Consider the following 13683-nt stretch of genomic DNA (forward strand, 5'->3'; position numbering starts at 1 on the left):
TTTAGTTCACGTCATATGTCACAAACTCGGAACAGGTTCGTAATGTTAATTGACAGTGACAGTTGTTACTTTTTGTATATGAGCAGGTGTGTCAGACGAATGTGTGATGCAAACAGCTTGCCCTGGACGTGGTTGAATGAGTTTGACCGTTACCTTTATTAAAATACATAGCTTAAAATAAAAAAGTCTTTAATGTAAAAGAAATATTGTATGATTAGTTTATAGTGTTCTGCTATAATCGTTAAAGAAACGTTAGATACGTCGGACGACTATTACTATTTGTTTCAGAATAAGTATAAAAAAATCTATTTAATTCATATTATTCTTACATTAGAGATTATTAGTGTGGCACCTAGTTATCCTTGGAGGCTAAATGTGTGCTATTAAGAAACATTTGCCTTATTTGAATTAAATTGAAAATATGACATATCCATGAAAGAGAAAAACTCTTTGATAAATCTACACGGTTCGATTCTTTTCCTGTTATATTTTTATTTTGACCCCCGCAGTGCAGCGGAGTTACTTCACTCAGTTGGCACTGATAGTTGGAAGTTTAATATGTCTGTTGTGGATAGAGACGGACACAGATAATATTTATTTAGTAATATTATTTTATAGATATATTGTATCATCTTCACGTCAGTACACTTTATATTCTGGACGCCAATCTATATAGGAGGTATTCTCACAGCTTTAATTGTCTTATTAATATATCTAACAATAAGTCACGTAACCACAGTTTAAACATAAACGAGAAATGAACCTCTAAAATAAATCAGTTGGTGATAACTGAATGTAAGGACGTCTGTAGTCTTTGTTATCTGTGATATGACTATTAGATATAATAAACGTTTATCTTGATTATCTTGATGATGTCAGTTTAATCCTTATGTATCATTTGTTTGATGGTCTCCGTGAAATACATCAGACATAATGAGCTTTATGGAAATGTGATGTGGACGTTTATATTCTGAATTATACTATTTTTGAATTTTTAGCAGCATTATGAAAGTTGTCTTTATTATTGGAGTGACATACACTAACAGCACAGTGTGTCCATAGCACATATATGCTTGTGTGTGTTATAACGCACACCGTTACTCAGAAGAGATAAGAATGCGAAGTGTGAGATCGATCAGGCCGTAAACAATGACGGGGTAAAAGTTTACCGTTCCCTTATACATGATATGATAAAGATATGTGTGACGACTGACGACTGTGGCATACCGCGACATATGATGACATATACTCTATAATATGTACACAGACATATTGAACTAAATATTAATTCAACATATGCGTCATAGTTATAACTTTCCATTGTGAAAATTATTATATTAATGTATATACTTTGTTTGTCATATATGCTTTAACTAACGATGTTTTAAATTTTAATTTGATGTTTTCATTAACATGATAAAATTTAATAATTTATTATTTGTAATATATTACCACATATTTTATGTTCCAATGTAGTAATATTAATAAAAATTACAATAATAGTCATTGAATTGTATCTAAAATAAGTTATTTTTACGTGCAATTGTAAACACAGAGGAAAATAAAAGTAATAATACAGAAATATAATGAAGTAGATAATAATAGGATTAATATAATTCATACAACCTTGAGCGACACTGAACACTTTCACTCGACCGGTTTTTAAACCTTAGTCATCGTAGTACAATAGACACTTACCTGGCTTACAAACATCCCGCAGAACAAATATTACCTGACTTATAACACGATACGTGTACGCGAGAAGTAACGGCGAAGAATCGAACGTTAACATTATAAAACGATCATACTTAAAGTTTATAGGCGATCTAAAAATGTATGTTCCATATTGCCTAACTGTGAGTTGTGACGGGGCTCGGTGGCGATTGTATTACTTGACACACATACATTGATACAACAAACACGAAATGTATTACGTTTGAAGTACAAACAGACCGGCTAGTAGGATCTCACATGGTTTGAGATCATAAGAGCCTAAAATTATAATTAAGATTTTATTAATATTAGTAAGTATTGTATTTATCTGAGTATTTTATGTCTTTATAGAAGCGTTGCTGTTTTGTAACCATGCATATAATTCGTATAAACTTCGCCATTGACCTTCTCCGAGTCCAGACATCGCTCGACTTGTAATTTCCAAACATCACTTTATAGTCTCAATTGTTTGATGATATTATAAATATGTTCGCCGGCTCGCGCGGATACACTCCGAGGATCGTCGGAATTCTATTTAAGTTCTGCTGACGGATTTTCTCGCAGAGGTTAATGTTACATGGAAAATTTTTAAAACAGCATCATATTAAAACGTTTCATACGCACGTGGATCAGAATTTTCTAGATTGTTAATGATTACCTACAAGATAATTGTTTCGTAGAAATTGTTTTAATTACAACTATTATTCTTCTTAATCAAGAGTATATGAATTGTTAGTGGTTAGTGTCTACTCTATCTCGTGTTGCGATTTAACCGTTTTGCTGCTTACTGATGTATTCCACCTTGACGAAATTCGCCACTGTGTCGTTAGATTCCTAATGTAACGAGTTCCTAACCTGACACGGTGTTGAGCAGTGCATGACTGTGCGCCATTATAAAGAGCCGTTATCAAAATGGCGGCGCGCGACTAGCGACCAGACGGCCGTTCAGAGCGTGGGGTCGTTGACGCCGTACACGTTGGCGCGGCGCGGGTATCGATTCGAGGACGAATAAAAAACAACTAGAGACATCCAGTGAGGCCATGAGAAACTAGGAGTGTTTGTAATACACGCTAGATGGCGCTGCGCTTAAAACTTAGATCTTTTAATATATTTATCTATACTTTATTATTTATAACCAATATATTTTATTATATTTAATTGAAAATTAATGTCATCATAATAAATTTGAATAGCAAACCATTAAGAATGGCTTTTAAAGTGATCAATCTATCTATATTATGGATATACAGTTATAATAAGTTTGAATTGTATTGTTTCAGTGTAAAGACTTCGAGAAAGTCGGTGCTACGATCGCTGTGACTCCCTGCGATGTGGTGGAAGAGGCTGACATAACCTTCTCGTGCGTAGCGGACCCTCAGGCGGCCAAAGAGGTGCCTCAAACAAACACTATACTAAACATATCACAGCAACTTTATAATGCAATTAGTTAAAAAAAATCTGATGACATGAGTCAATAATGTTATAGCTAATATATCAATAGATATTGAAAATATTGTGAGATTACTAAACAAATTAATTTGTTTCTATTATTAGATGCTCCTTTTTATATTTCGTTGGTAAATAATATGATATAATGTCGGAGGTCGCTGTAATGTTATTTAACGGCCTTTATGCTGTGGCCTTTGCGACGATGGACACATCACGCTCGGGCGGAACGTCTTTTAAAATAGATTTTATATATTCATAATTCATATCAATATCACGATCCCACTGACTTGTATCATAATTTAAAGTAGTTTTATTGAGTAAAAATAATTATTACGTATATTCGTTTACTAGCTTGTACCGGATGGAGCCTGATAGGCTATATAACGAATGTCATTGACAGATGGTGTTCGGCAACTGCGGAGTGCTGCACTGTCCCACCCTGGAGGGCAAGGGCTACGTGGAGATGACCTCCATAGACGCCGACACCTCACACGACATAGTAGAGGCGCTCGGGGGAAAGGGAGGGAGATATCTGGAAGCACAGGTTAGACAGAGACGGATGATACACTGCCATCGCTGTGTTGACTCGACTCGTAATGTATCGCTCATTTTCCCTGTCTCCTCCCGTTCCAGATCCAAGGCTCCAAGACCCAGGCGGAGGAGGGTACGCTCATCATCCTGGCGGCCGGGGACCGCTCGCTGTTCGACGACTGTCAGTCGTGCTTCAAGGCCATGAGCAAGAACTCCTTTTACCTCGGTAGTAGTGCGCGTTCTCAATGGTCCGACTTACTACAACATAATCATTTACCTCTGGCAGTGTATTAGAAGAAAGAGTATGAGTCTTGCTCACTGAGAATGGAGAAAGAGAGACAGACTAATGTCTTTATAGAGATATCGATTAGGGAGCTTCTGTCTGTGGTACTGTCTATAGTTTGACCAGTATTTCATTAAAGCTTTTCTTCAGTCATAGAATACTTTTTCTGTAACAAGTCATTTAATCGAGCGACAAAACATCATTACAATCACACTGGTCGTGTTGCATAAGTTGTTCTGCTACAGCCGTCGTTTGTTGTTTCCCAGGTGAGATAGGCAACGCGTCCAAGATGAACTCGGTGCTGCAGGTGGTGGGCGGAGTGTCGCTGGGCGCGCTGGCCGAGGGCCTGGCGCTGGCGGACCGCGCAGGCCTCAGCCAGGCCGACCTCCTGGATGTGCTGGCGCTCACGCCGCTCGCCAGCCCGCACCTCATACTCAAGGGACGAGGTCTGACCCGCTCTCCTATAGAATGACATCCCTCTTGTAATGTAGAGACGCTCCGTTGATCGGTTCCAAGTATCATGAATACTCCAAGTAATCACCTGCTTACACTTAGCATGCCGCCTGCTGTAACCTCGACCACATAATCAGACCTGCAGAGATGCAACTCGTCTATATGAGATAATAATCCATTATGCTTGAGACTGAGCTTAGTGATGATATTTTTACATCAGATTTCTGTCGATATCAAAGTGTCACCTGGAACTGGTTTATAAATGTATGCTTTAAAGTATTTTGATATGACATGCAGGAAGTAGGATTTGATAACTTGTAGAGTAATAATGTAAGAGACGAGCAGTCTGGTGTGTCGAACACTCGCATAGTATATATACATATATAATAAGTTATAATGTTGACCTTTCCCCCGCCCCGTCCCTCAGCCATGATCGAGTCGTCGTACTCGACCCACCAGCCGCTGAGCCACATGCAGAAGGACCTGAAGCTGGCGCTGGGGCTGGGAGACGCCCTGGAGCAGTCCCTGCCGCTCACCGCCACCACCAACGAGATCTTCAAGCACGCCAAGCGGCTCGGCTACGCCAACCATGACGTGGCCGCCGTCTACATCCGCGCCAGGTTCTAGCGCCCGCTGAAACCGAAATGTATAATGAAATGTAATAAAATCGATCTAAGGAATCATTAATGTTTTATTTCGATGTTGATGTTGAGATTTATAAATTGTTGTTGATGCTCGCCGCCCGCCCAGTGGCAGACTGTGTCGGCGCCGGCGGCGAGCTGCGGGCCGCGCGCCGGCCGCCGACCGTCGGCGGTTAGTTGTTATTTGATCATTTAAATATAATTATAATGTTCACTTTACTATAATCGAGACACAGGTCGATGTCAAACGGAGGGTAGTTGTAAGACGACATGGCGCATACTGTTGGACTGGCGAATACTGATGTGACGTCACACCTCGTTAAGGGGGGGCGATGTTCGAGTTTAGGATTGTATCGAGCGAATAATATGATACTTGTATGTCTAGCTTTAAGATATTTTTTTAAATAAATTAGGACATAACGAAGTGCACTGTTGTGTGAGAGCTAATGTAACATGTTTTTATTTTTAATTTCTATTATGATTTTATTAAATAGTCCTTACGTCCCAAAACATGTTTTATTTTACTTTAGTCTCAGACTAATCCCTTTCGTCATCAATGGATACAGGGCACAATCAGATTTCTGTTTAAAATAAAGAAATTTATAAAAACTTCAGAAGTCTTTCCCAAGTATTTTTTCAATTGCCTACATTCCTATTTCTATAACGTTTATATGAGAACAGCTTGGAATAAAATGACGTGGAAATTTAAATTGGTTAACATTAAAAACTTATACTGAAGTAACGCGTTAATGTGGAACATCGAAGGACCTTACGTGAGATATGAGAAGGTATTTGCATAACCGTCCTGTATGGTCCTACAATACTGCGTATTTTTCTCTCTATACATCAAAAAATACTGTCAAATTCTCTGTAAAGATTATTCCATCTAACAACAGATTGAAGTAGCCCATATTATAAACAATAATGGCCGTCGGCGCTGTTCCAGTGAATATCATTTGGTATACGAATTAAACCTTGTAATAAGCGGCCTTAATGGCCGTTAGCTGAGGAATGTTATTGTGCGCTGGCCAATCGAACTAGCACTCATATTAATGGAAGGTATTTAGGTGTTATTTACGAGCGCTATGTGTTACTCGGCGCTAATTATTAGGAAAATTAAAGTATATTATTTCTTTATTGATATCACCGAAATAGTTTTGCCAAATCTCTTTTTCCTATTCATTAAGAGGTTTTTTTAATAAAATTTAGTAGAAAACATGTTTTATGTTGTGGCAATAACTGTAGAAGAAGTGCAGTTGAAATCTATTAAAATGAACCTAATATTTTTTCGGATATACTACGCGTGCTTTATTTTTGTAAAAAGCTACATACTCCCGACGTTTCGGTTACTTTTCAGCAACCGTGATCACGGGCAGACGAAATGGGAGTGTCTGTCAGTTGGTCCTGTTATTTATCACCTACCGCCATCGATTTCTTCATTTTCTGGCGTACCGCTCTGGATGCTGGCAGATTGCGCTTACGGTGTCCCGAGGTCTTGTGTATTCGTATCATTTAAATGAATAATACTCGCGAAAGTCTTAGATCTTATTATAGTTAAAATCTAATCTGTTCGTAGTGAGAATTAGCCTTCAAAAATATGATTGCGTTTAAATTTCCCAAAATTCACAACTCGCTACCAACTTGAATATGTTAAAACGCTCAATCTTTTTTTCAGTTTGTTTTCTCTTGCAGCAAATGGTTGTCTTATGGAATAACCTGTTCCATCGGTAAGCCTGCTCAAGGATTTACTTGAATGGCTATAAGGGGTTACATCCCCAAAGTGACGGTAGTATAGACCATAAGAGATAGGTTGGAATGTTTTATCATATGTTGCCGTAAAGCCCGAAAGAAGGCCAAATACCACCATTTAGTAAAATGGGATTCGACAGATTACAGTTATAGATTGTCCCTTGTACTCGTGCTAAAGGAAAGAATTCGAGATGGAAAGTGAAAAGTGGACGTTTATCTCAGCATTGATTGGAAGCTAATAGATGAAAGGAGATTGAGTGTATTTGACGTTTACGCAGGAATATACCAAACAGAGGTGCGTAGTTTTCTAATAACAATCCTCTAAGGGAGAAGAAGAAACAAAGGTGTTCAGAGAACTTAAAACTTGCCTATGTGTAATGTTTCCTTTTGTTTTTACGTTAGGTACTGCCAAAAGGGTGGCTTACAGTTACTGGTGTTTTGATATTATGTTCTATAATTTTCTGTAAGTCTAACGCTAATTGGCTGAAATGGCATTGCCCATGCCATAGTGACAAATATACAAATAATAAATTACTATGATAAAGGTGTAGAGAAGTTTTTAAATATTCGAACAACAGTAAAAATATAATGTCACACAGATTAATCGCTCCCTAGAGTGTTTCCCCATCTTCCGCAACCTTGGTTCGATATCTTTTATGATAGTGACCTTCGCGACTGCAGAATCACGACAAATTAGTGGCGTCTAAAAATACGATAGCTTGATTTACGTCGCTCCGACACGCCAACTGTCTGTGGTTAGCGGCGCACATAAAAATTGTACGAGCGATGTAAACGAACCAGTTTAGCTTGTTATAACGAAGTTTATCAAACAGAGAGAACCAACCATTGGTCTATAGTAACAAATACAAATTCTGAGAATTTGTTTGTTCATAATAATCAAAGTTTTCAGGGTTATTATTATTATTTTTGTAAACGTGAATAACTTAGGAATTGTATTCTTTTGGTAACAGTTTTCTTTATCGTATCATAAAATTGCAAGGTTTATGTAAAGGTTTTAATCTCAACGTAATAAAATCAGGTGTTTTATTCTCCATTAAAAATAGAATTTCCGATGTAAAGAAAGTTACTTCTCCAATTGTGCATCAACCCTTCAGATCATAAAACATGCCATGCCGTGATAACAGTAGAAAAGAAACTTGTATAAGAAATTAGGAAATGTCAGCGGTATACAGAGGTTTGCACAATACATGAAGGCGGTGCACTAATCGGTTTGTCATTGAAAAAATCAACCACAAAGGTTTCATATTTCATTAGAAAAAATATTTGACTTGACAGTTATGTCTTAACATTCATCAGTTAGTAGGTAAGCTAGAGTTAAGTGTAAAAATTAATAAGTGCAGTGATAAAAATGTCGTTTCTAACAGAATATTTCGATGAATACCGCCTACACCCCATTAGGAAAACTAAAATGTAAGTAATTATAATAATTCTAATTAATGTACAACTTCCAAACCTGTAAGTAAATGCGTGGAAATGTATATAGGATTACTGTAACTTGAAAAATTGATTAAAAAAATGTCTACAGGTGTCGCCCAGAAAACAGATGGGCGAAATTGGAAGGAAAGTGGTTGGACCCTAAAGTGGGAACAGAAGACGTGAGTTACAGTGTACCTAGTATTGTGTCACACTTTAAAAGAAAACATGGGTTATGGTTTTGTTTGGTGCGCAATTTGTGTTACCAACGCATAGTCAAAAGTAAAACAGCGAGAGATTACTGAGGCGGTAATCATATCTTGCTATAAACTTTCTGTTTCTAAATCCAATATAAAATTAAAAAGAACTTTAAATTTTATCCCCGGTAGTCAGAGCATTGAATAAACAACTTCACCCAACATGCTTACGAAACTTAAATCTCAAAAGGTTTCATTCATTTGCTCGTATGATTAAAAAATACAAGTATTATGAAGATGTTGTTGATAATGAACTAGGCCATTTAATTAATAAAGTATTGAACTGTTATTTCACCAACTGCAACTGTACACACAGAAAGCATGGTCCGAAGAAGAGGTGGAGGGGTTTATCAAAAATACAATGCAGAGTCTTCGGGGCCAGTCGACTTACTACAACGACTACTGTGCTCACCTGTCTCAAGGTTAATATATTTGAAAATCACTTTGTTTCAGTGATATTTTTTATGTTTTAGGTGGTATGTTCGATGTTTCTCTAACTAAAGCGGAGGTGTGCAAAAATAATGGCGCTAACAAGTTATATGAAATATTGAATAAGTAAATTCGAAGTAATTATAGCTTGGCGACGTATTTATATATACATATTATTTATTTTACCCTTATAGTGGAAATCCAGTTTAATGGCATTTTCTTATCAATTAAAAAACTAACTTTTGGCTATGATTTTTTTTTCTTTTCACAAAGAAATATATTTATTGAATCCGTGTCAATTTAATTGTATTTTATTTGTAAGCATTACAAGATCTCAAAGCAACTACAGCAAATATAGGAAAGATAAGTAATAAAACATTTAAGAACGGGCGCTGCAACAGGGATCTTGAAATAAAATTTTACAGAAACAACTATGCCTTATGTCGAATTTCAAAGTATTGCTAAATTTACCAGCTATTATGATCTTATTATAGGGCTATGAATAAATTCGACCCCAACATGACGACCGAGCTATAATTAATCTTAACCTCAGTCCCCACAGCTTTGAGGACAATATCTCCTTGTCAAAGATTAATGTGTTTTTCGCGGTACAGCATGAGAATATTGGATTCAGGAATATATAGATTTGTGTCGACGGGCTGTCTGCCTTGTGGTGTGAATGACGAATATACGTGGAAATTAAAAGATATAATAAGACGGTTACTGAATGGACGAGTGCCAAGTATAGACAAAGGTTCTGTGTTCTTTAAAAACGACATCAAAGCTAGCCCTTCCAATAGGTGCTATTTACAATAGAACATTTCTTACGAAATCGTTTAGTGCAATAGAAGTTTTTCCTGCGGTTTTGTCGTTAAATAGTTTTTTCTAGCTTTTCATGTATCTGATAAATTAATTATAACATTATATATAACTTTCAATGAGACGCTGTTTACACTCGAATTTCAGCGAAGATTGGTTTTCCAATTTCAATATGCAATAACATGCAATCATTTAAATTGGATAATACTATTATAACTTACTTTACTTAATACTTTAGAGTTCAAGACCAGGCCGTTCAAACCTCGTGAGAAGAAAAAAAAATGTAGCAAGGCCGGAGAAGTCGTGACGGATGAACCTCCTCCTCCGGCCCCGAAGCTCGCCATCAAGGATACAGAGCTGATGAAAGTAGCCCGGGAACTGTACGAGAGAGATATGGACAAGCCCACCCTGGAACCACTTCCTACACACTTGAGGGGTTAGTGTCTTATTGGAAGGGTAATTAGTTTAGATATAGAAGTATTCGAGAGTAGGATTTATTATATCACACAGTCTGGTGTATTTAATACATAATTACTATTAATTAGATAGATATGTTTTGTAAATAGACCTTTGTGTTAAAATCACTATTTATATACTATGTTATGACATGTATTACCAACTTAAAAATTGGGCTCTTGTTCATTTTGTTTACATGAATCGTAGGTCGTTATTTACAGATATAATCGTTTGTAATAACTTGACAGTTCAGCTAAACTCTAGTCTAGTTACAATCTGTCTTTAATGTTTTAATAGTTGTTATATATTGATGTAAATTTGAAATAGTAGATAAAGACATTTTGAAAAAGAAACTTATGAGCAACATTTTCTGCCGCCGACACGTTTTGTAGCAGAAAATAAATTAATAATTCCAAACATCGTGTTTAATTTCATAATTGATTATACCTTTGATGGACATGAAAAGATTTACACAGAAAGTTCTGATTACACGGAATGGTAACTTATTAAAATCAATTACTTGAGATCTTTGACGACGCTGTAGATGTGTAGTGGAAAAAATATTTAGAGTTGAATATACATTTTCTTTAATAAATTCCCGACGCAGAAACAGGCTGTTATAAGGTATAAGATGTCCATGGCTGTGTTATGTAGCTCTCAAACCGATAGACCAATTTCGATGCGGTTTTTTCATTTAAATTTAATTTAAATTCATTGAGATTGTTTATAGCTATTTTAGATTTATATCCGTTTAGAAGTATAAGAAGTATCAGCTGTATTGTAACATAATGTAAGGCATTTTTCTGATAACTCTATCAAGTGCCTCACAGCTCACTCCTGCCAGTATAATAGTTAAAACTTAAATAATTGAATAATGGGGTTTGGAAATATATTATAGTTGAATATTTCAAATTGGTTATATTATGAACAGGGTATTTGATTTTTCTATTTCGTTTACCTTATATGTGTTTCTTTGTGCTTTCTATTTCCTCATCACAATCCCATCAGTACTCTAAATGCTGGCTTGCAGAGAGTACACATTTTTAATCATCTCCTTGATGTTGGCTGTTTTCATTATTAAATAAAAAAAATCAGTTACATTTTAAAACATACCATTACAAATCTAAACATTTCTATATGATTATCTCAGTTAATTATTTAGTAAGATGTTTCGTCGAGTCGAGCGTCGTGAGTCGTGAGGTATCTGGTATTGTAAGTATGTGTTTGTTATTCTTTGTAATGATAACATCGGCACCCGCAGCAACAAATATCTTGTCATATCGAATATTATTTGATTGTATGTAACAGTCATTACACGATATGTTGAGTTGTATTTAGTCTAATCCATCTGATGCAGAGGTTTCTCCGCTTTATAGAAATGTTTTCTGATTTAATTTTCAGCATTTGTGATCACGATGACGAAAGTTGTCTGCTTTTTGTTAACTCGTACATTTTTTGACCTCCTATTGTTAAAAAGGGGGTAAACATATAGTGAACATATGATGCGTCATTAGGAGTTAATAATAGCGTGGCTGTGTAGAATCTGTTAAAGTTATCATATATATGTTCACACCATGACTCAAGAGGAAACCCTTCATAAAATCTCATAAATAATACTTACAGATTGTTATACGAAAGTAACTTAATGCATTCTTTTAAATATCTAGTTCTTGGCTACGTCCGGCCGTGTTTATACAAAACTGGTATCAGTGAGTACCAGGAGAGCATAGCTCGCTTGGCGTACGAGATGATCAGGGACGACAGGATCCCGAGATATGTCGCTCACAACGGATGTCGGCCTCACTGGGGTCTTCCTCCTGAAGGTGTCAGACAGCCGGAGCTGGACGGAGCTCCGTACGACGGAGAAAGACTGTACTGAGGTGTGTATAGCGATATAGTGCTGTCCCCTAGAAGAACTTGAATCGTTACTGACATCCATTTTACTTAATTCATTTGCATACTTATAAATGTAAATATTTTTATACTCAAGAATTTTATTTCCTCTTACTGATATGAACGTAATGAAATCGGTAACGATAGTTAGATATAAAATTATTACTTTTCATAAATTGAAGATGATTTATTAAATAATTATAATAATTTATAATACAATGAAAAATTTACAAATAAATATGTTACTGTTGTTCACAGATGAAAACTTAAAATTTTTCAGTTTTAAGTCAACAAAAAAAGTATGCGGCCTTTGGCGATGGTGAAATGATGTATATTTTTTATATTCAGATTTTAATGAGAATGTTGAATATTGTATGTTGATGATTGTTTTATTATACACGATTATGTTATTAATACTGTATTTCCTTTTGAAATATATATTTTTATTACGTGTCTGCTGGCAGCGAGACACTGTCGTTGATGAAATTCTCTGAAAATAAATAGATTATATTATTACTAGGTACCAGCCCCGGCTTCGCACGTGCTCTTTACAAATTATATAAAATAGCCTGCTTGATTTTTAGAATTATTACTTAATTTTATAATATGTATTGATTATGTGCTTTTAGATGTTATGATAGTTACGAACCAAAGCACATATATTGTGGTATATATTCTATTGTATTAAAACAGCCAACACATATCGCATATTTTTTAAAATATTTTATTTTAAAATTTTAGTCACTAGTTATTCTTTGTTCCTTCGAGGAGGAAAATGTTATAGATTTGAGATCCAGAACATGTAGGAGTGATTTTAAATCTGATGCACATTTTGGAAGGTTTAGGGAATAACTATACGAGAACAACTTTTAAAAGTTCTTACAAAACCTGTATTTCTAATTCATTTTTAAGAAGAGCGATTAATATATATTTTTCAATAATTTTTAGAATTTAAAATGTAAAATGTTTTAAACTATCTTTATTTTCAAAAAACGTGTACTTAGGGACCGAATTTATTAAACCGATGTATATTTTCACAAGATGAATCAGTTTTAAACAGCAATGATCTTAATAAGTGCTCACAGAACATTTGAATCGATTTAGGGCATGGGATGAGAAGATAACAAAGGTATTATATCCTTTGTTTCTCTCACAGCATCATTTTTGCTGGCCGACATCCAAAATGCTGCGCCTATTGTTAAGTTTTATTGGTCTCCACCAAATGTCTTTCATCACTTGATGACCGATTTCCGTCTTTTTGCCCTCAACGAGGACTTTGATATGAAAAACAATTCGTTATTGAACGTCGTACATTATAAATGCTGTTTAGTTTAAGGCGAGTAAAATTGTTGACCGCACCACAAACTGAATTGAATTTTCATTATATTATGCACGCAGACTCTGAATTATTGTATTTGGAAACATGAAAGGAAACGGGGTTATTGAAAATTTATGTTCATATATTATATAAATATTAATGTCCAGTTGGTCGGGACAAGAAAAATTATATGACTGGGATTCTGAGGTGGTGTGTCAATATGCTCGAATGTTTTTAAATTGTTGTTGAAATATAAAG

General features: G+C 35.5%; 2 protein-coding genes across 4 annotated transcripts in view; both read left to right on the forward strand.

The window, feature by feature from the left end:
• The window catches only part of LOC116774447 (cytokine-like nuclear factor N-PAC), a 34839-nt gene extending 29730 nt beyond the window's left edge, over positions 1-5109 (forward strand). For 2 of the 3 annotated variants that reach the window (XM_032667181.2, XM_032667183.2), the window contains exons 8-12: positions 2994-3104; positions 3563-3706; positions 3796-3922; positions 4243-4422; positions 4857-5109. In XM_032667181.2, coding sequence (XP_032523072.1) covers positions 2994-3104; positions 3563-3706; positions 3796-3922; positions 4243-4422; positions 4857-5056 — 762 coding nt within the window. In that variant the 3' untranslated portion in view covers positions 5057-5109. The remainder of the gene's footprint in view (positions 1-2993; positions 3105-3562; positions 3707-3795; positions 3923-4242; positions 4423-4856) is intronic. The other variant, XM_032667182.2, reaches the window with a different exon arrangement.
• Positions 5110-7884: 2775 nt separating this feature from the next.
• Positions 7885-12526, forward strand: LOC116774494 (uncharacterized). Its single transcript, XM_032667245.2, has 6 exons — positions 7885-8250; positions 8366-8435; positions 8827-8932; positions 9997-10194; positions 11882-12094; positions 12366-12526. The coding sequence occupies exons 1-5, from the start codon at positions 8189-8191 to the stop codon at positions 12091-12093; spliced, it is 648 nt and encodes a 215-aa protein (XP_032523136.2). The 5' UTR covers positions 7885-8188; the 3' UTR covers position 12094; positions 12366-12526.
• The last annotated feature ends 1157 nt before the right edge of the window (positions 12527-13683 follow it).

This window comes from Danaus plexippus, chromosome 26 (assembly GCF_018135715.1).
Source record: "Danaus plexippus chromosome 26, MEX_DaPlex, whole genome shotgun sequence".
In the NCBI taxonomy this organism is placed as follows: domain Eukaryota; kingdom Metazoa; phylum Arthropoda; class Insecta; order Lepidoptera; family Nymphalidae; genus Danaus; species Danaus plexippus.

Coding starts and splice junctions, on each gene's coding strand:
- LOC116774494 (XM_032667245.2), top strand. CDS start 8,189: ATGTCGTTTCTAACAGAATATTTCGATGAATACCGCCTACACCCCATT. Junction 8,251..8,365: donor CCCATTAGGAAAACTAAAAT/GTAAGTAATTAT, acceptor AAATGTCTACAG/GTGTCGCCCAGAAAACAGAT. Junction 8,933..9,996: donor CTGTGCTCACCTGTCTCAAG/GTTAATATATTT, acceptor TTAATACTTTAG/AGTTCAAGACCAGGCCGTTC.